Source organism: Motacilla alba, chromosome 8 (assembly GCF_015832195.1).
Source record: "Motacilla alba alba isolate MOTALB_02 chromosome 8, Motacilla_alba_V1.0_pri, whole genome shotgun sequence".
Lineage (NCBI taxonomy): Eukaryota > Metazoa > Chordata > Aves > Passeriformes > Motacillidae > Motacilla > Motacilla alba.
In genome coordinates this window covers 22,396,171-22,419,315 of record NC_052023.1, presented here as the reverse complement: position 1 = coordinate 22,419,315, position 23,145 = coordinate 22,396,171, and the positions used below count along the sequence as shown (strand labels likewise).

Sequence of the window (23,145 nt, the reverse complement as noted above, 5' to 3'; positions counted from 1 at the left end):
GAATCCTATCAATGCTAATAGCCACTTGATACAGCACCACTGGAATGGGACACTCTCAATGGCAAAATAATTTCCAGTTAATAATTTACTGCCACTCAGAATTGTTTGTTTGGTTTTTTTTAAATTAAGGGCATTCTTTTTCATTTCTGCAAGGTATCAGCATTGATGGAACCCAGATCTCACACCACACCAGCATCCAGCCCAGCAGTTCACTGTGCAATTAAGAGAAATAATTAAAATATTAAATGCAGTTTGGACATTCAGAAATGTAAGTAATGGCTAGAGATTTATAGAAACATCCCTACTGTATGTTAAAATGCCACCATTCCCGATGGAAATGGATTTGTCTTCCTGTGTTCCCTTCCCACCATTCTGTGGACTTCTGGGTTGCTGTTTTAACTTAAGAACTCACCAATCAATTGTTCCAGGTGTGTAGTTTTGATTGGAACAACTCCGGTTTAATTCCTTACTGATAGTTGCCATACCATCCATGCAAAGTCCATTTCCATTAGCAAATGTGTATGGGAACACAGTCATGAAAACATATGGGAGGAAAATATTAATTACATCATTAAGTGCTCTATGAAATGTGTACAATAGTTTGAAACCCAAGGCAATTAATACAGGCATTTTTAAAAGTAAAGTAACTTTTAGAAAGTACTGCTGTATGGGTTCCATACCTGTAGATAAAGGAGTGTGAAGCATTCCAGGTTACATTTTTTGAAGACTTCTTTTCAAATTTAAAAACAAGACAACCAAAATGATACTTTGTGAAGATGAACTAATTACACAATATATACTGAAGATCAAAGACCACAGAAATCCCATCCCATGGACAGGCTGTGGTGATACAAAGAGCACATTCTCCACAGGAAAGACAGCAGCAAACTACACTTGCTAACCTCTTTTGAGGATGAGAGGAGGGCTGGAGATGCATGCAGCAGTATTTCAAGTACAAAACTGGTGATACCCAAGTAAAAACATTGGCTATTATATACATGATGTTATCTTGCCTTTAATTGCTGGCACAGATCTTCCTTTTACATGGTCGTATAAGCATGTGGGAATATATCATTTGTAAATGATGACATATATCCTTCCTCATCCTTGGCAAGCAAGGTCAGCAGAAAATAAAGGGATCTGCAGCCCACAGATTAGCAACAACTGTATATGTACCAGCTCTGAGTGGGACATGCTAAACTGTACCCATTAATAAGGATGCTTTATGTCTTAAGCTCTTTCCTGTACACCCGCTGTGCCTGAAGGAGTAAATGAAAGACACCAACTTGTGCAGGCACTTCTGAAAAACAGAAAATAAATCTGATGAAAAGAATTCCTCCCAGATTTGTCCTTTAAAATCAACCAGGTGAAAACATTTTCTGTGGCCACGCTCTCAGCACACTGAGTAGTTTCTTTCATCGGGCTGTGACACAGCACCTAGAAATCACTTTTTCTCTTTTTCTTTCGTATCACCACATCTTTAAGAATGCATTTCAAGCATGTTTGTCTGGCACAGCTTCTAAGATTAGGGCCTTAGTAATCAGGCAGAAGGACTTACCTGAATCTTCTCAGGCAGGCAAATGTTATTCAGAGACAGAACACACCAACTAGTCTCTTAGATGTACCACAACACCATGTAAGGGTATAACATGTATACAAAATATAAATACACTCTCTGGTGAATTGTAAAACACTTGGATTGAAGGACATGCCAGGAGAAGTGTGAGGCATTCAGCAGTCTGCAGATGTATATGAATATGCATCGTGGCACATAAATCTAAAAGTGTATTTGGCACAAGGTCTGATATTCTAACCTGTCCTGCACACCCAGATAGAACCATGCAGCACAATAGACTCATCTAGGCTCACCAGAGGTCTCATAATAAAACAATTGCAACATGCCAGAAACCATGATTAGATGGAAAATGTTAAGTCCCTGAGTTGCTAATATGCCTGAATTTCTAAGGATGGATTTCCTCTTCTCCACAACTTCTTGTGGAAACTTTACTGTTTGTTTCCTCTGATTGAAGAGACATTCTAAGGTACATGTAGAGTCAAAAGTAGTTTTTTATGGGTCTCGTTCTTCAGGGAAATTTCTTCCCAGCCCTTTTTTAGAACTTACAATTTCTCACCATAAATTTTGACCAAAAAAAAAAATCAAAATTTTTTACTTCAAAATCTCAAATTCTTATTTACTTCTATTCACATATCCTTCTCTTGTGCACTGCTGAATAAAGCAAATATTCTTAACCTCTCTTTCCTTTGAATTTCATTCTTGCAAAGTAGAGTATTTCTCCTGTGCACTAGCTTTCGTTGGTATTACTCTTACTAGATATAACTGATATCCAAATATTAAAATTAGAAATCAAACTTTGTCTGTCCCTTGCCTAAAATTGTGTGAAGACTGCTGGTTCTGTCATCCTAAGTTGAGTATTTTCTTATGTGCTTTGTTTCTTTCAGCATTTAAGGACAAAAGAATCAAATCAAGTGAAAGGAAGTATGTTAATAAAATGTGATGCTTATTAGCATTAAAAAATGAGGAGATTCAATATTCCCGGGATATGAATACAACAGAAGTACAGGATTAAATAAATTACAATTTCTTCTACATTTGGTGATTAATTGTGTAACACATTTAAAAAAGGGTGATATAGAATACCATACTGACAATTCAGGCTGTGCCACATCATTCGTTATATCCATAAATCATTGTGAGTATAGAATGTACCTTCGGTCTTGCTCTTCTGAAGTGTTTAGAGAAAGCAGAAGGCTAGAAAATGATCATCAATATTATCTGCATGAAAGCTCAGTTTCACATATTTGTCTGTCCATTTCTGGGATCTGGGGTTTTAAGTAATTTAAGCAAAATCCGAAAAGAATTGTTGCATAAACTTGGAATGAGACATTTGCAATTTTACATAGAAATGTCATGTGATAATACATCTAAAATATATGTTTGCACAATTATATCTGATGCACAGTATCTAAGAAGAGAGCCAGGATTATTTTAGTGGCTAAGGGAAAAAAAATAATATTGTTATTTTAGTTCTTTTTTCCATTCACAATGTAAGAGCAGCTTTGTAATTCTTCCAAAATATCTGGAAGACATAAACCAATTCCTTCATGTATTTAATAATGTATTTCTTATAACTTAAATATTGCTTTGAGAGCAGAAATGAGGAAAAAAAAACCCCAAACATTACCATCCAAGTCCTTGTGTAGGATCATCCAGGAGCACACGAACTATGTACAGGAAACAGCTTAGTAGCTTGAGAGAGAAATTGAATAACCGTATTCTCAGACCTGGAGAGAAGAGAAGAGAAGAGAAGAGAAGAGAAGAGAAGAGAAGAGAAGAGAAGAGAAGAGAAGAGAAGAGAAGAGAAGAGAAGAGAAGAGAAGAGAAGAAGAAAATAAGTTCAGAGGGTTTAAAATTTCACCAACCTTCAAGGTAAAAATAAAAGGAACTAGAATAAGTCTTGTAGTAAAAAGGAAATGTCTATATAAGCAGTCTGTATAACTCAGCCTGTGTAAAGAACTATGTAGTCACTTGTTTGAAAGCTATTCTATGCTGTTAATCCTTCACTGATGCCATTCTTTGGGTCTTTGGTAGTTTGAAAAGTTCACTTTCTTGGGAGGGGAATCAGAACTACGTCATGCTTTTTGAGATACAGGATACAGCAACATGAAAAGACATACTTTCAGCCATAGGCAGGGGATATGAAGTGGCAAGCATTTAAATATTAATATCTAAAAAAGTCTTCATGCAGTAGCTTCACATACAGAATATATAACTCTGTTCCAACTTATAAAATATTAAACTGGAGTTATTTAATGCTGAAGTTCAATAACATGCATTCAAGAATAGGACATCTGAAAGTCATGCTTAATGCACAACTGAACTGAATCAACAACTTGTTCTACAGACCATGTAAATATTCTAGCTGAATAGATAGGCCACAAATACTATCACGAAATATTACACTATTTCCCACAAACATAGGCTTAATGCACAAAGACAGGATTCCTTCAAAGGGATCCACATGGACACTTACTGCTATCACACAGGCAATTTATTTCACTGCCAATTGGAGCCATTATCTACTGAAATGGAACTTTTTTGTATTTTTATGTGATTTTGCAGTCATTAGAGGATTAAGGTTTAAATTTTTAGTACTGCTATTGAATTCAGCAGACTTTTTTGCTAGTGTGAATATTTTCATCTGACTCTTAGAGGTAAGCATTCATTTACTAATCAATTTAAAACTGTTAGCTGACTAATGTTAGGTGACTGGAGGTCACTTAAGCAATATTTTTTTTTTTTAGTCTTGCAAACTGAGAGTCCAATTCTGCGTGGCTGAGCCCTTCTATCCAAGCAGAAAACTCTGAGTCTTACCCAGATGTGACTTCCCTTGCCCTAGTCACAGCAAGGACATTGTGCTTTATTTTTATGTTGCAAATACTTCAGCGGGTCTGCTGAACTCAGTGTAAATACTTCTGTGGTTTAAGAACTACCCAAATAATGCATACCCAAAGCTGTGTGCATACATTCCCTTCTAAGGAAAGAATCACAATCATTTCATGGCAATATTACTTTTTTTTTTAAACTTTACTCAGTCCTAAATTCAAAATCAGCAAAATCAGATAAAACTGATAAATCAGTTTTTATGTCTACTAGTTTCTTTCCCATTAAAACTCCATCTACTACAAACACAGAAAAATAGGAAATGGATTCTTAAATATTTTACCATGCAACTACTGAGCAAAATCTTTAGGGTTATTACATAAAACTGCTTATTACTTTTAACTGTGAAGTTGCAGTTATCACATAAGAACTGGATGGACTTTTACAGCACCTTGTTTTGTGAACTAAGGGTTAAAATCCTGTGAGAAGTCCCACAGCTGTTACTGGCAATTGGGCTTGAAAACATTAACCTAAGGATTCCTGCTCCCCTATCAAGAGTAATTAGCCACTGATCATTTATTCCCCAACATGCCTGAAGGGGGGAAAGAGGGAAGGAGAGAAGGGGAAGGATGGAAGGAAGCATGGGAGTGGTATCCTATTATTTGACTTGGCCATTGCTATGATCCTAATTTACAGCTTTTTTTTGAACTGTTGCTGAAGAAAACAAGAATTATTTGTTTGTCCTAAGCCTTTTGTAGAAGTCTTCTGGAATATGAATTATTGTTCTATTGGTTGCCTGGCTATTACAACTTGGAAAGCAGATAATGTTTAAAAAAGCCCCTAAACCTACACTAATAAAAAAACCTACCAATTTTGTATTGTCTAACTTTTTTGGGCAAGTACAGAAGTCTGTTGTTTCTCTCCTGTTTTTTAGCTCTGTAAATGTTATCCTTGGTGTGAAACACTTGTTTTCTACATTGATAACGGCTTGGTTTCTAACCATCCTTTGAAATTATATGTTGGTTTAAATGCCAAGAGAAAATGGTTCTTTTCTGATTAAAAGCTACATCAATATAGCAGACTGATGGTTCAGCCTGCTGCTCTCAAATCTTAGTTCTGATAGCTCTGGAACTCAGGCTCTCGATATCTCCATAGGAATGGCTGTTTCCCCACAGAATGGGAGGCAGGCTTTTCAAACCAGCCATGCTTTCATCTAAGGGTGTCAGTAGAGAGTGCATTTTGTGGCCGGGGCTGTTTATAAAGCAAGGCAAAATACAGGTTCTGTAGTGTAGGTGATTGGGTCAGTTACTAAAATATAAATATGGAAAAACAGGCTTCAAGTCTGTCCTGGGTCACCCCTCCTTGCTCTGTGTGCCTCAGCCATTAGTGACATATGCAACCACCCTTGCTAAAGTTTGGGTAATTAATGCAGACCTAAAAAACGCATTTTTTTCTCTGGTAGAAAGAGTCTCCAGCCTCATAGGAGAGGATTCTCGTGTGAGGTGGAAGCAATGCATGTGTTCCACTATTATGGAGATGTAGGATTTCAAGTGTGGGAAGGAGGTGCACAAACACTACAGAAGGCATTTAAAACAGGTTTTCAATTATTATTCTGGTACAAAGGAAGCATTTCATATTTGTTTGCTTCCTGTCTATTTCTGTTCTGTATTTCACATGCTGTCAATGGATCAACATCGTCTGCTTGACTTAATTTCTTTTTCTCCATTCAGAGCCAGATTGCTTAAGTAGCAAGGTCATTGGCACAGAATATCTCTCTGTTTTGAATATGAATGTTGTCTGAAACTTGTGTTCAGCTCCACCCATCATGCACTGTTATGCAGTTATATATTGTTTAATGGGAATGCAATTTCACTGTGTCTATGTAACAAAGTTGTTACATACTCTTGTCTTATTTAAAAGAAGAATTGATAATAACATTTCAAAATCTACTTGTTTTGTGAACTAAATATAACTATGTCAAATCTTAACATTTTCTTCTCAGTTTAAACAAGTATTTGCTATTTTTGCAAGCACTTTTAAGTATAGAGTGATACACTATGTTTTACCATTTCTGACTGTGACTTTCACTTTTATTATTATTTCTTCATGCTCTCCTTGCAAGCATTTCTGTAGATTAAATGTCAGATTTAGAGAGTTGGTCTAAATAGAGTGACAGATACCAGGTGAGGATTTTAGAATTACCTCCCATTATTCCTTACCCATAAGTCACTAATATATTGCTGATTTTCAGCAAAATTATTTCAGTGGCAGCTGGCTTTAGCAGCTGGGCCAAAATATGCTCTTAACAGTTCATATCCTAGTGACAGTTATCCTTTCTTTCCTCTTCATTGACTTGAAACTTCACTTATCTTTTCCCTTTGAGACTTACTGTTGTCTGTGATAATCCAGTGTGTGGTCCTGGCAAGTAACAAGCAAGTTATGCTTGTAAGACTATGTCATTTTCTCTTTCTCTCTTTTTCTTATTTTTTTTTGTGAGGGTGCTGAGTGACACCTTTTTAAGATTTTTTTTAATACATTGTTTGAATTTGATTAGACATTTGCTTGCAGAAGATTGAGTGGAAACTAGATTGACATGAGACACAGATTAAGGCTTGTTTTATCAGTTTATCAGTTTAAACAAGGATAATAATTAATAAAACAGTTGATATTTCAAGTTACTGGCCCATATGTGATTTAGATCAGGACAGTATTCTGTAGAAAATGCTTATAAATTCTAGACCTGACTGCTCTGGTTGGCAAAACCATGTGATATTATCAAAAACTGTTTGGTGAACAGGTTTGACTTACACTACCCAAAAAATGTTCTGATCCTAGTGACATTTTTTTCCCAATGACAGCAAGTCCATCTTTAATATGTGATGGAAGGTTTTTAGTGCTCCCATGGAACACTGTCTAAAATTTCTTATCTTTGTTTATCAGCTCTCTGGTACCTCTGAGCAAGAGACTCCTCCTGTTTCAGTGGAGGACTGAATGAGTACATGAAACTGAGAGGCAGGTTACAGTGTCAGCAGCAGCTCTTTGGAGGCTTTCTTTGGGGAGATTCTGGTTCTGAGTACTTGGACGAGAACCAAGAGCTGCATAAGCAGAAGGACTATTTGAACTTACTAATACTGACTACTTGGGCTTGGGGATTTTTCTTGTTACTCATGGTGCCTTTTTTTCTTTTTTCTTTCCTTTTAGAGAAATATTTTTCTTCCTACACTTGGAAAGTAAAAGAAGCTTAGCCAGCCAATAAAATTATCAAGTTCTGTAATATAAAACCAGTATTTATTTATTGCTAGCTCTTACAGATAAAAGGGTTTTTGCTATGTCTTATTTTTGAAAGCTTGATCTAGTCTCCTCAGTTTTGTTTGTCTGCATATTTTCAGACTGGGACATCAAAAAATTTCTTTTTTTAAATTTTTTCTGTCTTTTTCCCGACATAAAACTGTGAAACAATTTTAACTGTGCAAAGGAAAATTGTATTATTTGTAGTCTAAAAGCTTTATGTATAAAGCTGTTGTAATTTTAGTTCTTTACATGTGAAAGGCAAAGAGAGGCAACTTCAGTCCTGCTGCACAGAATGACATTGGTCAGTTACTGATATTCTGACCTATAAGCTCCACTATTCTAACCAAGATTGGATAATATTCCATGTTTCCACCCACTTGGACCAGCTGCATGGATGCATTTAAAAAGATTAACATCTTAATTCCTCCACATTATTTTCTTCCATGATGGCTGATGATGTTAAGCACATATATCAATGAAGATACATTCATGTTAGACTACATTGTTGAGACTAAAAGCTAAGTTAGACTATAGGCTAATGACAGAGATTGCATTTCTGAAGTATCACATTCCCAATAGTCTCTTTTCCAATTTTTTTTTTCAGTGCAGATAAAGTTTGGAATTTTAGGAATACTTAACACTTCAAAAACCTGGGTACTTTTGCAGCTTTTTTCCTTTACCATCCTTTGCTTTCCTAGTCACAAGGTCACGACTTATCAATGAGCACTGCTGCCAGATCACTGCAAATTAGTCAACTTGATCACGACACAGAAATAAAATCATGATTTTATTTAACAGTTCGTGACATCACTAATTGTTTGATCCTGCATGAGCACATTATTTTCAAGTTTAAATGTTTTAACTCAGAAGAAAATTAATAACTTCACTGTTGCCTTGAACTGAATTTGATTTTACTTAAATGTATCACAAATATGCTTAACAGAAATTAATCCAAATGCTTACTTGATCTTTGGTTTTTGATGAAGAAGAGCTTTAGTCTCTCTTTAAATGTATTTTCATTCATATAGAATTCAACTTGCACCCTGAAATAATAAAAAAGAAAGTATTAGAATTGGCTATGAAAGATAATAAATCAATATTTCATAATAATTTGTTTCTCTAATCATCTATTCTTTATATAAAACTGGAGAGACTTATAGTGAGTGTTCAGCCAAAAGCTCACTTGGCTTTGAATGACTAATGTTTAAAGTTTAAAAAAAAAGCCCAAAACAAATAAACCAAAAAAAACCCACCACCACCAAGCAGAAGACCTTTCATTTATCCCCTTTACATGCAGAATAATTTTTATATTACTCAAACAGTCTACACTGGAAAATAAGCAGTCTACACTGGAAAATAAGAAGGCTCTATGCTTTTGGGATTTTCATTGGATGACCTTCTCCTATTTGCATGTTAGTAGGGAAGATTTCCTTGATGTCCAGGTTAAGCCTCCCATCTCAGTTTAACTCCTTTACTGTAAAAGTGACATTTTAATCATCCTTCTTTTTTCTGTCTTGTTCACATTTCTGTTGAATGTTCATGTTTCAGTCCATTTGTTTGTGTTCACCTATCATCACTTGTGTACCAAACAAAACCACCCTCTCTGAACTTGTTTTTGTCACCATGAAACAGTGAGACCTGAAAGCAAAATTATGTTGCAATCACACAATATTGTACAGAAAATAACTCTCCTCCTGATTATATGAAAGCAACAGGGGCATCTTTCCTCCATTCCGTCAGACCTGTCTGGATATATTTCATCTTTCTGTCCCTCAGTTCAGCCTGAGTACCACTCATGCAATAGTTATATAGACTAGAAGAGAGAACTGTTGCAGGGACTGGCCAGGGAGGAAGGTGTGTGCCAGTTCTGTAGAAAACCCCGGGCTGTTCAGAGTTGTGGAGTTCCAGTGCTTGCTGGAAGGTGAGAGCAGCATTACTCTCATTCTCACTGAAGTCCCTGCTCTACCCAAATTACTGAATCTTACTCCCCAGGCCAGTTGTCCCCCAGCAATGAATCTGTACCCAGCACAGCTGTGCCTTCCTGAAAAGTCAGAGCTCAGCTGGGGAAGGCCTATTATTGCTCAAGAATAAAGCAACAACACAAGAGTTAGTTCATTCCCTACATCGCCCTTTCTCTGTAGATCATCATGTTTTGCACAGCTGCATGTACTTTTTCTGTTCATAAGCACGCTTGAACTTTATTTCAGCATTTCTTCTCAGCAGTCTTTCATCACATAACTACTTCAACTACTTGGTTTTATATGTAGTCATATTCTTCTAGCAGAATCCTGACTTTAGCTTTTCTCTTCTTGCATGTGAAGCCTTTTGCTGAAACAATTTTTGTACAATATACTGTTACCTGTAGTGTCTCTCAAGTTGTCTATACCAGATATTTCCACACACTTACAGAATTGGAGGGTTATTAACTTATGGGCTTATTAACTTAGTGGCATCTCAGGCAATGTGACTTTTCATGCCTGCCACTTACCAAAACTTTAGGCATATCACTTTGTAGGACACGGTCCTAAAAAGAAGACTCTGTGATTCACTCAGTGAAGTCAGTTAATTTTAACTAGCAATTGCCTTTGGTGTGTTTTACTGTAGTGTTCCTTATAGGATGGGTAATTACACTACTTCCTATTCAGTGGAAACACAAACACAACTTTATTTTTAAGGATCTATTTTCCAACGTACTTACTGTCATTAGTGCAGTGACAGTTTTAGTGGGAAACATCTCCCATGATTTGGCAGCTGCCACATGCTAAGTGTACATACATAATCTTCCAGGATATATTTCAAGAGGTAAACAAAGTGGCACAAGCTACTGAAGTAAGGGATGTTATTGAAAAGATGCATGGTGGAGGTTTTTTAAACACATTCTGAATTAACCTATCAGTGTTCTGGTAAGAAAATTTCAGTAACCACTTACCATGAAAAAGCAACATGTTAACAGTGGGCATGATTTAATGATAAAGAGGGAAGAGGATGTGGGAGCTAATCACCCTCCTATCACTAGCACTATGAATTGCTCTGATGGCCTTCTAACAGTTGTCTACTTGGCTTTTCTTAGAAACCTGTGCTCACAGGAAACTGGAATTCCACAGTGCAGCAGTTTCCATGGCAAAATGGATTACAAATGCTGCTAATGCCACTTCTGTGGCTCCTTCTCTAGTCCCTGAGTTTTTAAAACTTTAGTAAAAACTGTATTAGCCTTCTACATTTGCAGAAATACATTATCACACATCTATAATCAATGCACTCTCCTGATACTCTGGCTACCAGAGAATATTTCACTTTGTTTCCTGAAGGTTGCTGTTTACTAAGTAAAGTATGAGTGGCTGGAGGAGCCCCTGGCAAGGACAGAAATCTCCAGATACTGAACTTTCCCAGACTACTTTTTATTTCTAAGGAGAACACTCATTCTACTTGAATGTTTCTTACAATCTTTAAATGGTAAGGAACATTAAATGGTTAATGTTTTACCTCAAGTATTTGCTCTTTTCTGTATTTCTCCCACTATGAAGTGTAGCCTAGAAAAGGAGGATTTTGTGAACGTACGAAAAATAAATTCTGATCCCCCATTGAAATGTGAGAACATTTTGTAGCAGCAGTGGTAAAGGGCTTGAACAAGATTTTTCTGGACTAAATTAGTACAGGTTATTAAGGATGTTTCAAGAGAGGGAATGAAATTCTTGTGAAACGCTTCTATAAAACTTGATTACTCTGTTGTGGGATATTTGAAATTTGATTGCACTCAAATGGTTTTGACAAAATGGCCCACCACACAGATCAGGGTGATAGTACATGTACATGCAGATCACCTGCCCTACAGAATACATTTGGGTTTATTCTGTACTTAGAGTGTAACTTGAAAATGTAGTTTAAAGAATTTGTACTTCATGTTTATCTTCCTGTAAAAGACAGTCCACCCTAACCAGAAGGAAGTCAAGCTGAAGGATTAAAATGCTGTTCCTTGATAGTGGTTACAGGGAGAGAAATGGTTGATGAATGTAAAGATTTTGTTTTTGCAGTCAGTTAATAGCTTCAGAATTTTTCATTGCATGTAGTTGGCATTGAATATTCCATGAAAAGCTGCTTTTGGGTGTTAAAAGAACAGGTCTTACATTTACTGACTATTACTTCAGCTGTGTTGAAAATGCACATGATGCGCCTGTAGCAAAACCTACAGAAGTTATATTATTGTCCTGAAAACACAGAGTGGTGTGTTAAAACTCAATACCATTGGTAGTGGTCTTCACTAGTTTAAACCCAAAGAACAGTGATGTCATGGAAATAATTTCAAATCTTTCAAACTGCAACAATCATCTTGAAGTACCCCAAGTCCTCACTGCATTGTTATAATTCAGTTAAGGTGCAATTTGAGAAGTACATTTTAATACAATACAAAGTATAGCAGGAACATCCTAATTCCTGCCAAGGACACTAATGCAGAGCACTGCTGGTGGCTGTAAAACACTGGGACGGGACCAATCTCTCTGTGCTCTGGCTACTTAACTCATTTTTCCTGCATTTTCCCATCACTATTTACAATGTCATTCTAACCCCATAGCCACACTTTACTATAGTAACAGTATTATCTTGCACCCTCAAAGCTACAATTTGTCTTTCTTTCATGTTAAAAACCAGGTTTGGCAGAAATAATCACTTCACAAATGAACGTATGAGCTGGATTTCTCACTACGTGCATGCCAAGAGCTGTAAATGTTTCTGTTTACTATTTATTGATGTTGGAATCAAGAAAAGGTATTAAGTGTACAAACAGAGCCAATCTGAAGAAAAATACTTAGATTTATTTAAATCCGTTGTTTTGGAAAAGGATATCTCATATTTTTTCTACAAAGAAAGCCTTGTAATAGGAAAGGAATATGGAGGTTTTTTATTGGGATTTACCAATTCAATATATGTGAAATCCTATTAGATTTCAGACCTGAAAGCTTATTATGTAGGGTATAGATGGGTGCTTAAAAATGAAGCACCTGAACTGCTATTATCAGATCTTATTTTACTGCAACAAAAAAGGAAATAGGTATTTTTTTCTTATAACTTTCATTAAAAGGATTAGTGTGTTTTAAGGATGACTGTCATGGGTAACACTTCTATTTGAAGTTTTGCAAGTTCTGAAGCACTCAGAACTCTGTTTTAAAAGCACAGTAAGAACACTTGCTGAAGATGTTTGCCATGCACTGTGCTGGTGAAACCTAACTTTTGCAATATGGTCCTGCACTTTCTTAAACATGGTTCTAACAAGTGCAGAGTACTTAAAACTGACAGGTATAAGGTCATTTTCTGATGGGAATTTTCATCAGTTTAGAAGGAACAAACCAATAAATATTTTCAAGAACTCTGCAGAACTGTGTGCAATATTGTCTTGCAGATTCTTTATGATACCTCACACTGGGAAACGACATGGCAGAACACAGGTTCCACAGGGATATTTTAGTTAGAAGCTCCCTTTCATATCAGTGAATCTGAGTTAAACTCTTAAGTGATGTTTTTTCCAGACATACCTATATTCACTTGACGATGTAATTGGATGTTAACATAAGTAACAGATTTATAGATACCAGGTGTTACCAGTGTCACTGTAAATAATTCTCTGCTTTAATGAAACAGAAATATTAACTCATAAACTGAGTTAATAACAAGCTATAAAATTAAGGATGCATAAATAATCTTAGAGATTAGAACTGTATCTTGTGTTCAAATTCTTTTTAGTGTCTCCTATCCATGAGTGCTGCTTTGATTGAAACAAAACTAAGATAGCATCAAAAAACTGGCCAAACCAAATTTTTTCAGGTTGTACACAGTAAAAATTTGTATTTGCAACCCCAAAAAATATTTTCTATGTCTAGGCAAAATTTTCTTTACTTAATTGTTCAAATATCAAAATGCTAAAAAATTCAGCCCTTAATTAAATTATCTTCCTTACAATTTACACAGTACATGTGTTTGTATTTTTATGGATATAAATAGACATGTATCTTGAAATCTGAATGTAGCCAGCTTCAGGCTCCTTTTTGCAATCAGTTACGTAAAACTGTGAAACCGATACAGGTCTATGGCAGCAATTTAATATTACACAACAGAGAGAGGAAATGACATTATCAAACATTTCTGTGGAAAATATCTCCACTTTTTCATTCCTTTGAGAGAAAGATTTTTAAGGGAAGACTAACAGCAAGAGAGGAGACTCAGCAGCAGGTAGTATGCATGCTTTTCAATCCATTAATAATACTCTTGTTTTAATCCCTTATTCAGAGTCTTGCACATTCAGAAAAGGAAATAATTATCTCATGCCTGAATTCATGAAAATCAATCAAGAATTGACCATTCTAGTAATGGTGTAGTAATGAAAAAGAATGAGTGTGCAATCTGTAGTAATTGTCATTAGAAATTTTCCTAAAGGAGAAAATACTATGATGCTTTACTATGGGAAAAGAAATCTCTAAGTAGTTTCCCTCACACACTTGACTTTTTACTGCAAATATACTTTTCTGTTGCAAGCCTATTAGCTAAGGTGAGAAAGTTAATAAAACAAATGCGAATGATGCATTAAGAAATAGTGCACTTTGAAGCTAAAGTCTGAAAGAAAACCACTGAAGGAAGGTGCTTAGTAGATTTTTTAAGACTCTTTTTTCCATACAAGGTGAGGAAATGGATATTTTAAAATATTTTTATTGCATGTAAAAATAGCTCTTTTTAACTTCTGGGCAAAAATACTTCACATGTAGGATATATACAGCACAGAGCTGCTGCAATGAAAATCTATTATGCAAGGCTTTTCTGCTGGGTAAGTCTGAGTAATGGGATGTGCTCCATGAGTCTGATTCCAGGCACTGCTCAGTTTTATGGAATTGTGCCAATTAACCAGACCTGAAGAGCAAGAAGGTTAATTTGTTGCCTTTTCTTTTCTTTTTAAAAAATAGTGGCAACTATTTGTCCAAAAGAGACTTGAAAGGAACTCATTGAAATCAAGTGTTCTGCGATAACTCCTTTCTGCCAGCCTGGGTTTAACTGTATCAGAGCATTAGGATCAAAGTACAAAGTAACTCATTGCAAGCTATTTTTTTGTACTCTATTCATCTGCATCATAGCTGCTCATCCCTTATCAGCTGTTGATCTAAAACAAAGATCCTTCCCCTGCAACCCCTGCACTCTCCCTGTCCCCTCAGTGGTAGGTGAGGCACACACAGGGTCAGGCAGTTTGCACAAGCATCTCACACACAGAAATTTCTGTTCTTAGAGTTACAACACGTCTCAAATTGTTGATTTAAAATTTAACAGTACTTTTTACTACAGGATTTTAATGCTGATCACTGCACACCTTTCATTTGAAGCTATTTGTTTTTGCTCACCAAACTTCTGTGTGTATGTAATGTCGCCAATTAATTGTTACCTTAGTAAGACTTGTTCTCTCAAAAAAAACCCTTAGTTATTTTCCCAAGTAGACACACCTGTGTCTATCCTGAAGAAAGTCTGCAGGGTCAGGGGTAGTTTAAGGAGTTTGGTAGCCCTCCATCTATTTTCCTTCTTGCCCCTAATCTCTTTCTTTGATTCTCTGAAACCTTTTCCCCACTACTTTATCCATGCTGAGGGTCCACAAGTTTACTGTCCACAGTCCTCTCATTCCACCTCCTCCTTCTTCCTGTTCTTCCATCCAAATTTTAAGAAAACTTCCAGTCCCTTCTTTAACAGATCCTTTTCTCTAGTTGCTTGCAGATTCACCCTTTCTTTCTTCCTCTGTGGACTACACAGTTTACTATTTGACTTGAAAACACTGAAGAAATGGCACACTGTCCCAGCCATGGGATTTTTTCTTTGCTCTAATTCCCTGTACAGACCTTTGCTTAACACTCTCACCATCTGGAATTGTAACTCAGGCTCTGGACTTCACTACTCTTAAAATTATCATTTCATGACTTTGAGAAAGCTGTCTTTTGAGATGTTTACCTTTTCTCTCCTGTTGAATTATTCCCTCAACTTTAAGTCTACTTCCACTACTGCACATTAGGATACCCAACAAATATCAAGGCTTTAATAAATAAACTCTGCAGCACTGCCTAAATGCCACACGGGCATCTCAGTTTTGGTGGTATGGCCCTTAAAAATCCTTCTTCCTCAAGCCAAACAGAAACTTAATGGTGACCACTTGTAAAAAAATATCTACTCTATGTCCGAAATAGATGGATGGTAGTGATGGAGTTGAGTCACTCCTACCCAAACACTTAACATGTGATGTTATTTCTCTGTAGATTTTATTTTTAAAAGTTTTGATTCAATTTGCCCCCCATTTAACACTTTTCTCTTACAAAGCAAGCAGTAAACACGATGAGGGACATTGTCATGGAGATTATCCAGATAAAGATAGAAACAGGTGTTCAGAGAAATAACAGCCTCAAACTGTTCTGGTAGATTTTGTTATGTCTAAAGAATTACATGAATAAAAATCTTAAAGACTCATTGCTTACTTTAGATATGGCAGTTTACAGGTCCATACACCTTTCTTACAAATAAAGAACTACCTGTGAATGAAACGTGCCATCTTTGCTTGTTTTTTGGTTTGGTTGGCTTGGGGATTTTTGGTGTAGGTGTAATAGTCCAGAGCTTAAACCAGCAAGAGACACTGTGTGAACTCGGGTCTCCCACTAACACGAGAAAGGATAAACCCATGTCTTAACATTAAGGAAATGCTGAGCAACTCTTCTCACTTTAGTCCCATGCAAGTGACTCAAGTTAGCTTCTGATTACCACAGAAATTCAAATCACTGTTTACTTAAACTCTGCTTCTCATCTCTAAGTCTCTGACTGTTCTGTTCTCCTCTTCAGTAAGTTATCTTTTAGTTCTCATTTTTCAGGATTTCATCTTTTCAAAAACAGCAAGTAGAACAAGGCTGAGAGCCTTGGTATCCCCACAGATTAGATGGCTAATCCCAGTTTTATTTTTACTTTGAAATAAGGAGATTTAATTTTCTGAAATCACTGCAGAAGGAAGAAGTAAAAAAGCAGATGGATAGAAAAATTTTAAAAAATAGAACAAAAAACTTTGTGGGTGAATCCCAAGCTGTCATTTTTTAAGTATCACATGACCAAGTGTCAAATATTATTTTAAATAAGACTCGTTAATATGTTACCTGAAACCAGAACTCTCTTCCTAGCAAATTTGATCAAATCACTGAGATTATTGGAATATTCTATTCACTTAAAGCTGAGTAAAATAATCAAATAGTAAAAATATTCAAACTAGATATTTTCCTATTGCTTTAAGCATTTAGTTAGTATTTTTCACCCAAAATAAAGGTGAATTTCTTTCTATGGCAACTGTACAATGTATTTTACATTTAACTGGGAGGTGAATGTGAGATTCCATAGAGCATATCTATATATTGACTCTAATATAATTCTACAGCTTTTTGTTGTCACCATCTTGTTCTATTATTACTTCTGTTGGCCAGCTTTTCTTCTTTTGTTCTTTTTTACTGTATTATGCGAGTTATACTTGGCAGTCTTCAATTATAGCCAACAATTTATTCAGTGTTTCCTGAAACAAATGCACAGTACAATTATATCAAGTCAGAAAAAGGTATTTCAAAGGCTTTGGGGTTTTTTCTGAACTCAAATATTGGGATTTAGTAAATTAATCTACATTTTTACCAATGACATAGTAAATTATAGGAGAATATTAGCCTTACCTACCCAAAAGGAAATGGATCTTTATGAAAAATGGTCTTAAGACAACAGCAGTGTGAATTTACATGATCTTATATGGAGTCTTACCCACTGACTAACATTTCGTAAGGAGAGAAGTTTCAGAAATGCGATGTTCTAAGACAGAAATGTCAACATGTCATGTCAGAAACATGTCCTTTTTTTCCCCTCTGAAAATTGTTTTGTTCAATGAGGTAATTATATTTTATATTTTCTTTACAGTTCTTGAAGTAGAAAGTAGACTCAGTTTTTCCAAGGAAAATGCATTCATCAACCAAAGTATTGTTTTGTTTTCATTTCAATTTTAGTACTACCTGGGATTTTTGACCCAATTAAAACAGAATGTGCCTTCTATATTTCCTGTGATGTGATAATAAGATGATGCCTCAAAACCTGACTCACATAATTCCCTCAAAAATTATTTATTCTGCTGCAGAAAAAATCTTGCAGGTAAAATTTATCTCCAGTGAAAGTTTGGTACTCAGTGCCCATTTTTCTGCAAAGGCAATCCAGGTACGAGCTACGTTTTCAGATACCAGTGGACTTACTGCCAAGTCACAGGAAAGCAAGCAGTGAAATTCCTAAGACGCAATAACCTTCACATATTTAAATCTGACTTAACCAGAATGAAGTTTCAGCCTTCAGTGCTCTCATCTGTAGTCAGTGTGTGCAATCTCCACACCTGCGATACACACATCTTTGATTCTGATTATTTGACCTCTTGGCTGTTTCCTTCAGCTCTGGAGATGCCAAGGAAGAAAAGTGCTCAATTTCACTCCCTGTTATCACCTTTGCTACTTACTCCCTTCCTCCCATCCCTAATCCTCACAACTTCCTCTTGCCACCCCCCAGCTGTCAGCACAGTTTGCTTTGTCACCTCCTCATGCCCTCCGGAGAGGGATGTGATGAGTGTGGAATAAGTGCCAAAGCTGCTCTCCAGGGCCCTCTGCAGCAGAGTCGCTCAGAGCAGCTCATAGAGCACAAACAAGGCTGGCTGAGATGTGCTATGTGGAAGGTAAATCCTTATACATATCTACATTGCAATGTAAACACGTTTATTTATATAGGACTGACAAGTTAAGATTATTGCACTTCCATAGAAATTGCCTGAAAACTGTGTTTGACAGGTGCCCTGTAGTGCAACAGAGTGTAAATAGAAGTCTGACAGTCCAAATCACTATTGCAGCAGAAATCCACAAAGGCCAAAATGATAGCACTTATTATTTCTCCAGCTGTGTGTTTAAAAAAACCCTCACAACTAGAAGATAAACAAACAGAAACATAAAAGTATGAGAAAAAAATGTTACAAAGGAGTCATAGCGAGCAACCACCATAAAAAGGCTTAGGCACAGGTTTGTGGAAACAGAAGCAAAGCCTCATGATGTAGCAAATAAAAGCAGCTGCCCATGATTTCAGTGTCTGTAGTAGCAAGCACACAGTGTCATCAGGCTCAGGCTGCTGGAACAGAGGGGCAAAAAGTTCCCTTTCCCTTGCAGCCTGCAGAGCAGCAAAGAACAGCCCTGAAAGGACAGGGCCAAGCCCTGGGCTTTGGTTTGAGCTTGCTATTAGAGAGCTGCTGCCAGAACCTGGCAATGCAGAGGGGTTCAGGACATGAGGTGTATAACTGATAACCTTGCAGGCAAGGAAATACACAACCTGGGAAACGTCTGTGCTTGTGTGTGTGTGTGTTTAGCAAGGACTCTTTTATAAGTATAGAGTTAGGATCTCTGCAGAAGCAGCAAAATCATTAAGGAATAGTCAGCTGTTGGATGTCTATCAGGCTTTCAGGAGAGTCATCTAGGCAGTTTTTAGTTTACAGAGACAGTAGCTTTTTGATTAACATTTGGAACTAGACAGTTGATTATTTATGAACATGGAGTTCACTGCTCTCAACAATGCAATTGCTTGCCAGCTATCATTAAATCTATCAGTAGTGACCAACCAACACTTGATTTGCTCATTACCAGATAAACCACCAGTACAGATTTGTGTACAAACCAGACACAAACTCCACATCACCCAAATCAGGTTGTGCTGTCTGCTGGCAGACAGCAGTAGGCACACTGTCAAGTTAGGATGTTGTTTTATGACCAGCGGAAGAAGCTGACATCTGTACAAGTGAGAGAGAGTGTCTCTGCTCACACCCCTACAAAGGGGTGATTTATGGATTAGTCTGACTGGGACTCTGCTCTAATTGGAGACTGTCTATATTCTTTCCTTTGGAGATTTTCAATCAGATCAGTTTGTTGATCAGACTTATCTTCATCATTGTGATTCTTACACCAAATGCAAAGTAGGCACTCTGGGACAGTGGAAAAGGCAGGCCCCTAGTGCACTTGCAGTGTTTGACTTGCGGTGATTGCAGTCTCTTTGCATTGGTGTAAAAGACAGCAGAAATTTGCTGCCCCAAGCTAATGGACCAATTCTTAGACGTCCAAGTAAACAAAATAATGGGAAGAAAGGATGGGTGGGGAGACAACAGCCAAAAGCTCTGCTCTAGGATTGTACAGGATGATGTTCATGGAACTGCATTCCTAACTGTTATCACAGAGGTAGTTTTTGCAGAACACATCACACTGTGACTTGATCATGCCAATAATCATCCATTCAAAGCCATTTTCACAAACACAAGTTACTCCTGTCTAAGATGCTACAGATGCTTCTCTGCAACCTTTTCTTAATGACACTGCCTGTAAATGTTAGCTAATAGAAAAGCCCCAGAGCACATTTCAGCACTTCAGAACACAGCATGTGAACCCCTTGGGTGTCACTGGGAAAATGCTGATGATTTGTTTCAATAATAACTATATTGATGGTAAGAACAAAATTAAGATAATCTGGAAATTTGTGGAAATGAGATGTGTTGACAGAGGGAAATGTTCAGAAAGGGAGTATACCAGAATGAGGCTATATTAAAATCAGCAACATTGTGTTACTTGCTCTGCTCTTACATTATTTCCTTTTATCTCTTACCACTGTCTGCTAAATAAATGACCAAACAGACCAGTTCATTCTGCTAAGTAACAGACTAAGTCTGCCTTTGTGCAGACTCTCTTCAGTTTTAAAAGAAACCTAATTGAGGAAAGACAAATATGGCTGGCAAAAAAAAAAAAAAATTGTAAGAGCTTTCCCCCTTTTAACAATGGCATTTAGAAAACTTATAATCTTAAATTACAGCTGTGTAAATTTACAGCATCAACTGAAACAGCATTATACACTGCCAGGTTACTAAAATAAAGCATTCTGTAATTCCCTATTTCAATTTGTACTGTTTATAAAATCAAAATTGATCCTTTTACAGGCATAGTCAGAAGCGCAATTCAGACATACAAGTAAGAAGGTGCACAAACACAGTATTCCCAAAAGGAGGCTTTTAAGGGTCATATTTTTGTGCTAAACTGATTCTGGAGAAGCTGCAGATACCCAGAGTCAATAGCTAAATCCCCTGTCCCACACTACTACACAAACACAAATCTACACCTGAAGGCTATCGAGCCACTGCTCTGCCCAGGGGAAGGCTGTGTTCCATTTGCTGCTGTAATCTTGGCCATTTTTCCTGCATTCATTCTTCCATTTTCATGCCTGCTGTCTTCAAATGTCTTTCAAAAACAAGCCAACCTCAAAACCCTCTAACAGTGTGTCTCAAGTGTCATATATCTTCCAGATTAAGGGTAGTTCAGTACCCTGAATTCTTCATTGTTCAATTCATATTTGATCCATACATCCTGCTCTTGTGCCCCATCTACCCGCTGCACATGGCTTGACTTCTGCCCCGCTCTTTTTGAGAGGGGAATCCTGTGCTGCTCTGTTTCTCTGCAGTGTCTAGGCTCCAATGCCAGACACTGAGTTGACATATTTTGTAACCACAATATTACAGATAAGAGTAAAGTTAAAAATAGCAGGTAAATAAAACCACGGCAAAAGGCGAACCAAAATATTCTCATAATGTGCATCGAGGATGACAAAAATATAAGTACTAGTTAGCATGTCAACAAGAGATGAAAAAAGAATAAATGGCACCCATGCCAAGATCTACAAGTTGGATTAGCCTGGGAACAAACTAAGAATGAAGCAAATGACAGATATAAATAGACTATGAGCTGTAGCACTCTGCTCCATTATGAGATAATTGGAAAAGATAGATAAGGGGGAAGTCTAAAGTGAACATCATGTACTAAAATTTTTATAAGGCATTTCAAAAGGTTCTCTGGAGGTTGATACTGAAGGTAAAAAAATCACATGCTCATACGAATGAAAAGAAGTAAACAATACAAAAAAGTAAAATAAACCTGTTCTGATATAACATAAAGTGAGTGCCTAGCCTCAGTAAAAATACTGTAGAAACATGCCCTTTTTCGTATTTTTAATATAATAAATCAGCTTATAAGTCCCAGAGGAAATGAATAAGAAGGTAACTGAATAAGAAGGTAACAACTTGAAAAAAAATATATCACAAACCCCTGTTTCATAAATGAATATACAGAGAGAACAGAGAGCCCTCTAATAGAATAAAACAGGTAACTTCTTATTGACATAGCAAAGCAGAGGCTGGTTGCATCTAAAAAGCAGAAATAAAGCAAAGCAAAATTAATCTTTATTTGCCTTGAAACCAGACAATAAGAACACTAAAGCAACAGCATTTATTAAATATTTTTTTCTAATTGTATACATCTACTTGAACTCAAAGGAATTATAAATCAATACACTTTACTCTCTTTCTATGGTGTGGATATATTAATTGTTTAGGTAAAAATGTGTTCATCAATATTTATTAACCAGACCCTGACCTCAGTGCATCTGGTCATAGAGATGCTAAAAAGACCCATACACAATTACCCCCTAAGCAGACATATATCCTGCTACATTAAATGAGATTTTTGCTGTTTGTCTCACCACAGGGTAAGAATTCATCTTCATATCTCATAAAGCAGGAGCAGAGGTAAGAGTTTTGATTTGTGTTCATTTTTCAATCTTCATCCCTTCGTTATAAGGAAATTAGTCTACTTCAGAAGCTTTTCAAGCCCATGGTTTCCTGATATTTTACTGCATGCACCCTTTCCTAGGATTATATCTTGCAATGCAAGTGGAGGGTATATATTTTTAACAAGGGAAAAGAAGTATGAACAATTTCCAGGATTGTGCAACTTGGAAAATCAAACAGTTCCAAGGCCTTTAATAATTTTTCTTCCCTTTCTAATAGCTCTATCCATCTTTCTCTCCTGGTACCTCTGTGACTGAACTAAGGGTCTGAAATTGCATTGTCACAGCTGGAAGTATGAAAAATTATCTGAAAGGCAATGCAAAGCTTAGGACTTGCAGTTTACCAACTCCACTGGAAGAGCAGGAAGACTATGATTCTGTTGCTACCTACATTTTACACATCTAATCCACTCATTTTATCATAGGCACTAAGAGTAAACATGCCCTTCTCTTGCATGTCTTTGATTCAAATCCCTGCTGTAGCCTGGGCTTCTCATGTTGTCTGTGGTCACTTGCTTATTTCAGCACTCTACTCTTCAGCTCTAAAAGGTTTCCACAAAAACTACAAATAGATAAAAGTTATAAAATCAGGCTCTCATACCTCAGAGTGCTGTGAAATGTACATCATAATCACTAAAATGTGAATGAAACAGTCTCAGTTAAAATGACGGAGTGTAAAATGCCTTGTCTTCAAAATGCTCCAGATTCTTAGCACTAATGAAGCTGTGCAGTAATGGCTGACTTGG

General features: G+C 36.6%; 1 protein-coding gene across 7 annotated transcripts in view; it reads right to left on the bottom strand.

Annotated features, from left to right (window-relative positions):
• Nucleotides 1-23,145, bottom strand: part of KCNT2 (potassium sodium-activated channel subfamily T member 2) — a 114,452-nt gene that overhangs the window by 77,577 nt on the left and 13,730 nt on the right. For all 7 annotated transcript variants that reach the window (XM_038143769.1, XM_038143773.1, XM_038143772.1 and 4 more), the window contains exons 2-4: nt 8,657-8,736; nt 3,204-3,303; nt 413-469 (exon numbers count right to left, since the gene is read on the bottom strand). In XM_038143769.1, coding sequence (XP_037999697.1) covers nt 413-469; nt 3,204-3,303; nt 8,657-8,736 — 237 coding nt within the window. The remainder of the gene's footprint in view (nt 1-412; nt 470-3,203; nt 3,304-8,656; nt 8,737-23,145) is intronic.